The 10,592-nt window shown below is 45.5% G+C and overlaps 1 protein-coding gene across 1 annotated transcript in view; it reads left to right on the top strand.

The window, feature by feature from the left end:
• Nucleotides 1-10,378, top strand: part of LOC111979943 (alpha-1A adrenergic receptor-like) — a 19,109-nt gene extending 8,731 nt beyond the window's left edge. The window contains exon 2 of the mRNA XM_024010638.2: nucleotides 9,684-10,378. Within this exon, the coding sequence (XP_023866406.1) occupies nucleotides 9,684-10,225 (542 nt within the window). The 3' untranslated portion in view covers nucleotides 10,226-10,378. The remainder of the gene's footprint in view (nucleotides 1-9,683) is intronic.
• The last annotated feature ends 214 nt before the right edge of the window (nucleotides 10,379-10,592 follow it).

Below are 10,592 nucleotides of genomic sequence, written 5' to 3'. Positions count from 1 at the left end.
AAGAGAGAGATACACAGAAGTAATTTAGCTAATCTGGTAGGCTCGTGTCACTGGGCAGCTCTCAGCTGTGCTTCCCTTTGTGTCTGTAATAGTTTGCAAAGCCCTGCCACATCCGATGAGCGTCAGAGTCGGTGTAGTACGATTTGATCTTAGTTCTGTATTGACGCTTTACCTGTTTGATGGTTCATCGGAGGCATAGCGGGATTTCTTATAAGCTTCCGGGTTAGAGTCGCTCCTTAAAACGGCAGCTCTACCCTTTAGCTCAGTGCGGATGTTGCCTGTAATCCATGGCTTCTGGTTGGGGTATGTACATACAGTCACTGTGGGGACGATCATCGATGCACTTATTGATGAAGCCAGTGACTGATGTGGTGTACTCCTCAATGCCATCGGAAGAACATATTCCAGTCTGTGCTAGCAAAACAGTCCTGTAGCTTAGCATCTGCTTCATCTGACCACTTTTTTATTGACCGATTCACTGGTGCTTCCTGCTTTAATTTTTGCTTGTAGCAGGAATCTGGAGGATAGAATTATGGTCAGATATGTCAAATGGAGGGTGAGGGAGAGCTTTGTATGCGTCTCTGTGTGTGGAGTGAATGGTGGTCTAGAGTTTTATTCCCTCTGGTTGCACATTTAACATGTTGGTAGAAAATTTGGTAAAATTGATTTAAGTTTCCCTGCATTAAAGTCCCGGCCACTAGGGGCACCGCCTCTGAAACAGGGTTTCCTGTTGTGCTTATGGCAGTATAACAGTTCATTGAGTGCGTTCTTAGTGCAAGCAATCGATCTGTGGTGGTACGCAGACAGCTACGAAAAATACAGATGAAAAGTCTCTAGGTAGATAGTGTGGTCTACAGCTTATCATGAGATACTCTCACTCAGGCGAGAAAAACCTAGAGACTTCCTTAGATATCGTGCACCAGCTGTTATTTACAAATATACATAGACTGCCTCCCCTTGTCTTACCAGAGGCTGCTGTTCTATCCTGCCGATACAATGTAATCCCGCCAGCTGTATGTTATTCATGTCGTCATTCTGCTACGACTAGGTGAAACATAAGATATTACAGTTTTTAATGTCCCGTTGTAGGATATAAGTGCTTTTAGTTCGTCCAAGTTATTATCCAGCGTACAAAGTACAAAGTACTAAAGTACCGATGGCAAGGGCACATTATCCAATCTTCGGGGATCCTCACAAGGCACCCCGATCTCCTTCCGCATTATCTTTCCGATTCTTTCTTCTGAGAATGACGGGATGAGGGCTGTTCGGGTGTCTGGAGTAAATCCCTCTCGTCCGACTCATTAAAAGACAAATTATTCGTCCAGTTCAAGGCGAGTAATCGCTGTTCTGATTTCTAGAAGCTCTTTTCGGTCATAAGGGACGGTAGCAGCAACAATATGTACAAAATAAGTTACCAACAGTGTGAAAAAATCTAACAAAATAGCATGGTTGGTAAACAGCCCATAAAACGGCAGCCATCTTCTCCGGCGCCATATAGCGCTGGAGAAAGACCCTGAGATCTACCTGGGAACTTAATGCTCTTGGACAGCTCCGCACACCCCATTAATGGACAAAAGCATGGAATAAAATATAATGTCAAAGGCCATTTTTAAAGAGGGCTTAAGATGCATGATAGTAAGTGGACCTACTGAATGAGTGCCTTGGCATTCCCACTGCAATCCTGCCCCCTGCCTCTAAAAGCATCAGGAACCCATCACCATCATATCACGCTCAAGGTCCAGCTCACTGGAGAATTTGGTTGATAAGTTAACTAATCTGAAACATTATGGGAAACATCTATTAAATATGGTGGGAATGCAATATCATGCATATGCATTTAACTGTAACCTTGGTAAAATAGTAAATATCAGGAGCCGCCAGAGCCGCCCGCCAGTCAGGAGCCGCCAGAGCCGCCCCGCCAGTCAGGAGCCGCGAGAGCCGCCCGCCCAGTCAGGAGCCGCCAGAGCCGCCCGCCAGTCCGGAGCTTCCCCTCAGTCCTGAGCTAACCCTCAGTCCTGAGTTACCCCTCAGTCCTGAGTTGCCCCTCAGTCCTGAGTGCCCGTCAGTCCGGAGCTGCCATTCAGTCCGGAGCTGCCTTTCAGTCCGGAGCTGCCTGTCAGTCCGGAGCTGCCTGTCAGTCCGGAGCTGCCTTTCAGTCCGGAGCTGCCCCTCAGTCCGGAGCTACCCCTCAGTCCGGAGCTACCGCTCAGTCCGGAGCTGCCCCTCAATCCTGAGCTGCCCTCAGTCCGGAGCTGCCCCTCAGTCCGGAGCTGCCCGTCAGTCCGGAGCTGCCCTCAGTCCTGAACTACCCCTCAGTCCTGAGCTGCCCCTCAGTCCTGAGCTGCCCTCCGTCCAGTGGCACCCTCTACGATGGTTTTCAGTCCGGGACTCGCTGCAAGGGTCCCTGCTCCAGAGGCGCCACCAAAGCGGGTTATGACTATGGTGGAGTGGGGTCCACGTCCCGCGCCGGAGCCGCCACCGCGGACAGATGCCCACCCAGACCCTCCCCTATAGGTTTAGGTTTGCGGCCGGAGTCGCACCTTGAGGGGGGGGGTACTGTCACGCCCTGACCATAGTTTGCTTTGTATGTTTTATGTTTTGTTTTGGTCAGGGTGTGAACTGAGTGGGCATTCTATGTTGTATGTCTGGTTTGTCTATTTCTATGTGTTTGGCCTGATATGGTTCTCAATCAGAGACAGGTGTTTTGTGTTGTCTCTGATTGGGAACCATATCAGGCCAAACACATAGAAATAGACAAACCAGACATACAACATAGAATGCCCACTCAGTTCACACCCTGACCAAACAAAACATAAAACATACAAAACAAACTATGGTCAGGGCGTGACAATTACCTGCTAAAGATACTGACCTTCCAATGATTGTTGCTTTCCAAGTTACGTAACCAATATTTACTATTTTACCAAGGTTACAATTAAATGCATATGCATGATATTGCATTCCCACCATATTTAATAGATGTTTCCCATAATGTTTCAGATTAGTTAACTTATCAACCCAAATTCTCCAGTGAGCTGGACCTTGAGCGTGATATGATGGTGATGGGTTCCTGATGCTTTTAGAGGGCAGGGGGCAGGATTGCAGTGGGAATGCCAAGGCACTCATTCAGTAGGTCCCACTTACTATCATGCATCTTAAGCCCTCTTTAAAAATGGCCTTTGACATGATATTTTATTCCATGCTTTTGTCCATTAATGGGTGTGTGCGGAGCTGTCCAAGAGCATTAAGTTCCCAGGTAGATCTCAGGGTCTTTCTCCRGCGCTATATGGCGCCGGAGAAGATGGCTGCCGTTTTATGGGCTGTTTACCAACCATGCTATTTTGTTAGATTTTTTCACACTGTTGGTAACTTATTTTGTACATATTGTTGCTGCTACCGTCCCTTATGACCGAAAARAGCTTCTAGAAATCAGAACAGCGATWACTCGCCTTGAACTGGACGAATAATTTSTCTTTAATGAGTCGGACGAGAGGGATTTACTCCAGACACCCGAACAGGCCCTCATCCCGTCATTCTCAGAAGAAAGAATCGGAAAAGATAATGYGGAAGGAGATCGGGGTGCCTTGTGAGGATCCGCCGAAGATTGGATAATGTGCCCTTGCCATCGGTACTTTAGTACTTTGTACTTTGTACGCTGGATAATAACTTGGACGAACTAAAAGCACTTATATCCTACCAACGGGACATTAAAAACTGTAATATCTTATGTTTCACCTAGTCGTAGCAGAATGACGACATGAATAACATACAGCTGGCGGGATTACATTGTATCGGCAGGATAGAACAGCAGCCTCTGGTAAGACAAGGGGAGGCAGTCTATGTATATTTGTAAATAACAGCTGGTGCACGATATCTAAGGAAGTCTCTAGGTTTTTCTCGCCTGAGGTAGAGTATCTCATGATAAGCTGTAGACCACACTATCTACCTAGAGACTTTTCATCTGTATTTTTCGTAGCTGTCTGCGTACCACCACAGATCGATGCTTGCACTAAGAACGCACTCAATGAACTGTATACTGCCATAAGCAAACAGGAAACCCTGTTTCAGAGGCGGTGCCCCTAGTGGCCGGGGACTTTAATGCAGGGAAACTTAAATCAATTTTACCAAATTTCTACCAACATGTTAAATGTGCAACCAGAGGGAATAAAACTCTAGACCACCWTCACTCCACACACAGAGACGCATACAAAGCTCTCCCTCACCCTCCATTTGACATATCTGACCATAATTCTATCCTCCAGATTCCTGCTACAAGCAAAAATTAAAGCAGGAAGCACCAGTGAATCGGTCAATAAAAAAGTGGTCAGATGAAGCAGATGCTAAGCTACAGGACTGTTTTGCTAGCACAGACTGGAATATGTTCTTCCGATGGCATTGAGGAGTACACCACATCAGTCACTGGCTTCATCAATAAGTGCATCGATGATGTCGTCACCACAGTGACTGTATGTACATACCCCAACCAGAAGCCATGGATTACAGGCAACATCCTCACTGAGCTAAAGGGTAGAGCTGCCGTTTTAAGGAGCGGGACTCTAACCCGGAAGCTTATAAGAAATCCCGCTATGCCCTCCGATGAACCATCAAACAGGTAAAGCGTCAATACAGAACTAAGATCAAATCGTACTACACCGACTCTGACGCTCATCGGATGTGGCAGGGCTTGCAAACTATTACAGACTACAAAGGGAAGCACAGCTGAGAGCTGCCCAGTGACACGAGCCTACCAGATTAGCTAARTTACTTCTGTGYTCGCTTCGAGGCTAGTAACACTGAAACATGCATGAGAGCATCAGCTGTTCTGGACGACTGTGTGATCACGCTCTCCACAGCCGATGTGAGCAAGACCTTTAAACAGGTCAACATTCACAAGGCCACATGGCCAGATGGATTACCAGGACGTGTACTCCGAGCATGCGCTGACCAACTGGMAAGTGTCGTCACTGACAATTTCAACCACTCCCTGTCTGAGTCTGTAATACCAACATGTTTCAAGCAGACCACCATAGTCCCTGTGGCCAAGAACACTAAGGTAACCTGCCTAAATGTCTAYYKACCCATAGCACTCACATCTGTAGCCATGAAGTGCTTTGAAAGGCTGGTCATGGCTCACATCAACACCATTATCCCAGAAAACCTAGACCCACTCCAATTTGCATAATGCTCCAACAGATCCACAGATGATGCAATCTCTATTGCACTCCACACTGCCCTTTCACACCTGGACAAMTGGAACACCTATGTGAGAATGCTGTTCATTGACTACAGCTCAKCGTTCAACACCATAGTTTCCTCAAAGCTCATCACTAAGCTAAGGACCCTGGGACTGCACACCTCCCTCTGCAACTGGATCCTGGATGCAACTGGATCCTGGACTTCCTGACGRGCCGCCCCCAGGTGGTAAGGGTAGGTAACAACACATCCGCCATGCTGATCCTCAACACGGGGKCCCCTCATGGGTGCGTGCTCAGTCGCCTCCTGTACTCCTTGTTCATTCATGACTGCACGGCAAGGCACGACTCCAACACCATCATTAAGTTTGCMGATGACACAGCAGTGGTAGGTCTGATCACCAACAATGACGAGACAGCATATAGGGARGAGGTCAGAGACCTGGCCGTGTGGTGCCAGGACAACAACCTCTCCCTCAACGTGATCAARACTAAGGAGATGATTGTGGACTACAGGAAAAGGAAGACCCAGCACACCCCCATTCTCATCGACAGAGCTATAGTGGAGCAGGTTGAGAGCTTCAAGTTCCTTGGTGTCCACATCACCAACAAACTAACATGGTCCAAACACACCAAGACAGTCGATAAGAGGGCACGAACAAATCCTATTCCCCCTCAGGAGACTGAAAAGATTTGGCATGGGTCCTCAAATCCTCAAAAGGTTCTACAGCTGCACCATCAAGAGCATCCTGACTGGTTGCATCACTGCCTGGTATGGCAACTGCTCGGCCTCCGACTGCAAGGCACCACAGAGGGTAGTGCGTACGGCCCAGTACATCACTGGGGCCAAGCTTCCTGCCATCCAGGACCTCTATACCAGGCGGTGTCAGAGGAAGGCCCTAAAAATTGTCAACGACTCCAGCCACCCTAGTCATAGACTGTTCTCTCTGCTACTGCACGGCAAGCGGTACCGGAGCACCAAGTCTAGGTCCAAGAGGCTTCTAAACATCTTCTACCCCCAAGCCATCAGACTACTGAACATCTAATCAAATGGCTACCCAGACTATTTGCATTGCCCCCCTGCACCACCTCTTCACTCTTTTACGCTGCTGSTGCTCTCTGTAATTATCTATGTATAAGTCACTTATATATTTCTACCTACATATTAMCTCAATTACCTCGACTAACCAGTGACTCTGTACCGGTACCCCTGTAMAWWWWWWTATTTAACCTTTATTTAACAAGGCAAGTCAGCTAAGAACAACTTCTTATTTACAATGACAGCCTAGGAACAGTGGGTTAACTGCCTTGTTCAGGGGCAGAACAACAAATGTTTACCTTGTCAGCTCGGGGATTCAATCTAGCAACCTTTCGGTTACTGGCCCTAGGCTACCTGCCGCTATTGCTGTTTATTGTTTATTGCTGCTCTAAATTATTGTTATTATTATTTATTTATTTTTAATGTTTTTTTCTTAAAACTGCATTGTTGGTTAAGGGCTTGTAAGTAAGCATTTCACTGTAAGGTCTACACCTGTTGTATTCGGCGCATGTGACAAATACAATTTGATTGGATTTGATTTGATTCCTTRCCTACACTATCATAATCAGGTATGTGTTAGCAAACATGCCCAAACTAGAAAATGGATAAATCMTTCCTATAAAAATGAACTGCTCCTTTTGGCTGAATCTGTAGTCAATGTTTCGGTCCTAAAATGGAAATACCAGTTATGTAGCTAAAATGCGTAGGACAAATAGTAATTTGACAGCATCAGTGATAAAAGTAAAAATATTCCCAGTCTGTCTGGACCTCTGAGAAATGAATGTGSCGACATGACTGTTGTTTTCTCATTCCATGTTACTCAATCAATGCCCGGGCATACARTTCCTCTAAGGACCTCCACATTGGTAGAAGAGGGCATGGACTGAGAGATTCCATTTGAGATTATTTCTMTGTATGGCGATTGATTGTGAAACAATGATAGATTGAGGAGTTTGCTGCATTATCCTGAGGTCTCCTCCCCCTCCCYCTAGCATGCTGTTTTTTAGCAGCACTCAGGGCATAGCCAGGAGATGTGTTGAAACCCAGCAGCCTCACAGGGCACTGCATACTGGAAGCCTACTGTAAATYTGACTGTCCCCCATTCATAGTCAAATGTATTGCATCAGTCTATGCTTTGTTGCTTACTACCTCTTCTCTCTAGAGCAACATTGACTACCTTTCTGTGTTTGGCTCATTAGTTTGTCAGAATTCAGCAGCCGTCAAGTCCGACTCAGTCATTTTGTAGATAAGACGGGCAGTCAATGTTGTCCGGATGTGTGAAAGACGTGGCGAGTAGATTAAATGGTCAAYTGGTATGTGTAAATAAAGCCCTAGGAGATGGACTGTGCAAGTGGAATTAAGAGAGAAGTTGGACAAAGTGCACTGTGATTTGTGAGCGTGGATTCCACAGTTGCACGGCGCGAAGAAGCATCCTAAATCTTTGCATGTAAGCACTATCAGAGTAAAGTGGGTTCCTGGCTTCCAGTGACTAGGGAGGTTGGGGGATGAGGACGTTACAGTTAGTGAAATAGCGTTGTGGAATCTCCGGCTATGAAGGCACTTTGCACTGGACAATAAAGCCAGCCAGTAGCACATTATTAAAGTGTAACCACAGTCTCTCCTAGGGACAGGCTGGGAAATGACAAATGTGTCCTTGAATTAGATGGTTCTATGAGCCATGGCTCTATTCTGAGGAAACACTGTAATAACTCTTGTTAAACCTCTCTCCATCCCAAAGCCGAAAGAGAGAAATAGGATAGAATGCAACATCTTCCTTTTCAGGTTTTCATCCAATAACTTGACAGYCAAGGTTTCTGTGGCAGGACACACCAACGTGGATGATTACCCACAATGCTGAGTCCAAAAAGGCCAAAAAAGGGGATGTGATGTGCATCATTGGAGGAGTGCGAGGGTTGTTAAAGATCGGACTCCCAGCAGTGAAAGCCTCTGGGATTAGTGTGCCTGTAAAATGGGGAAGAATTTGGAATGATGACGGATGTCTGTGACCTTTGTTTATGAGCTGGAGACAGCAAAGATGAAACTTGAAAAAGTGCACAGTAGTGTCGGCACAGTAGTTTTATAGATTACTGTAATGATTTCTATATTTAATTAGGCTGCTTGTAAATCCTGCCTATATCTTTTTTAATACTTTTCTTCAATAGYATTGGAAGCTTAGTAGCTTATTCAGAATCAGTGGAAGCACATGCATGGTTGGTAGGGTTGACCTCAGTGATTAAAGGSCCAGTGCATTCAAAGTGCAGTTTTTCCTGTGTTTTGTATCATATTGTACAACAGCTGATGAAACTAACATTGAAAAAGTGTGAAAACATTTGATCAGTGTTATTTCCTGATAATTGCTGGTTGAAAACACAATCTACACAGGACCTTCTAATCAGCAGGTTTGCATGGGCGAGAATTTTYGTTTTTCCATGATGACATCACCATGCGGTAATTGGTTAATAGACCAATAACAAAGAGTTTTCAGTTTCCCCCCTCAGACCATTCCCAGACAGTCCTAGCGAAATTCTTGCAAGAGAAATAGTTTTTTGCTAAAAAGCTATTTTTGCCCATTTTAATTCAAATCTATTACAGTAAGGTACTTAATTGTGACCCATAAATTATTTGATATTGATATAAAAACAGCTGAATTGGGCCTTTAAGGAGAGTATAGTACTGTACAGTAATGACGTGTGCTGTCAGTGAGTCATGCTATCTTTCTCTAAAACATTCCAAAACAGGAAACAGTCAAGACAGTAGAATCAGCACCAAAATGGTAATACTTGGAATCACTGTGTAATCAGCGTAATAATTGGAGACCCACCAATCTCTATATCTCTATTGTGTATGATACTCCCGTGTCACTACACACCTGGGGCACGGGAGTATCATACACTATAGATTGTGCCCTCTATACTTGAATGAATGTATGATTAAAAATAAATACTTTTGCCAGTTGTACAATTGAAAATAGTGTTTAATGCTTCAACAAAACTATCAGACAGACACAGAAGAGGGTAGTAAAGAGTTGAGTGAAGCCCTGCCTGTACTCTTTAAAAGTTCTCATGAGCTTCGTCACTGATCATTGATCTGAAAAATCCGGGAAGGGGAAAGCTGAGCAATTGAAACCCCACCAAGCCTATATTTCACCTTTCCCGTCTTTCCAGATCCGTGGTCTCGAGCGAGAGGAGGATGCCAGTGATAAARTAGCTGCTGGTACATTGACTATCTGTGAGGTTCTTTTGATGAATGCTGCCATCTATTGATCACCAAACATAATGCATTGAAGAGATGGTTCAGCGTTTACATTGTTTTCTCAGATACAGTATATCTACCACCACATCTTATATTTAAAACGCCAAGTTAAGTTAAAATATATAACAGATATAAGATATGTATAATTACATGGAAATCTCTGTCCATTTATAACATGTTTTCTAAATGTAATGTCCCAGGGTCATTCAACGCCAACCTGCGTCCCCCGGAGACGTTCTTTAAGGTGATCTTCTGGCTGGGCTACTTCAACAGCTGCCTGAATCCCATTATCTACCCCTGCTACAGCCGAGAGTTCAAACAGGCCTTCATCCGCATCCTCAAGTGCCGCTGCCATCAGAAGAAAAAGCAGAAAGGCTGGAGGGCCTACTACAACTACCGTTCCTCTCACCCGGGCTCCACCAACAACTCCTACCTGAACGGGAGCCAGCAGACCCTGTCCTCTGTCAATCCCAGCCCTCGCTGTGTGAGCAAAGGATCCGGCTCTTGCCTGGAGTCTGGGTGGGGCCATGGCTCCCTGTCTCCCTGCCTGTCTCTGCCTGGGAGCCCCTTCACCAGCCAGATGAGGGCCATTCCTGGGGCTGTCTGCCAGAGCACCAGCAGAACTATCAGAGTCAACCTGGCCTCCCCCCTGGCCAGGGAGCCAGTGCATGCCAATGGACAGARTGGGAATGGAAAGGTGGAGCATGGAGCAATCAGGGCAACACCTGAGACAATGATGTAATGGCAGGTTGGAGCACCAGTCATAAGCCTGGACAATGCCGTTTGATAGTCTGTACTTATGCAACGGTAGCCTTTACATCCAGGTGCATGTGGGTATTTTATGCTGGATGCTGAAATATGGACAAAAGCMTAACTACTGTAGCAGTCTGGATTTAAGTTTTACGCATCACACCAGAGGGTCAATGGTCAATGTGTCCGTAAGTATTTATTACTAAAAGTCTGATTGCATGTAGTTCCATGTCCTCCAAAATAATTATTTTTTATTATTAAAGGATACTTTTAGACAGAACACTGAAGGCCTCTGCTACTGCACAAAACCTTTTCAGAATAACATGTGCAGCTCTGGCACATACAACTTTTTATTTTTA

The sequence above is a fragment of the Salvelinus sp. IW2-2015 genome, linkage group LG20 (genome assembly GCF_002910315.2).
Source record: "Salvelinus sp. IW2-2015 linkage group LG20, ASM291031v2, whole genome shotgun sequence".
Lineage (NCBI taxonomy): Eukaryota > Metazoa > Chordata > Actinopteri > Salmoniformes > Salmonidae > Salvelinus > Salvelinus sp. IW2-2015.
Note: the sequence above shows the minus strand (reverse complement) of the source record. Positions and strands in the feature narration are given on the sequence as shown.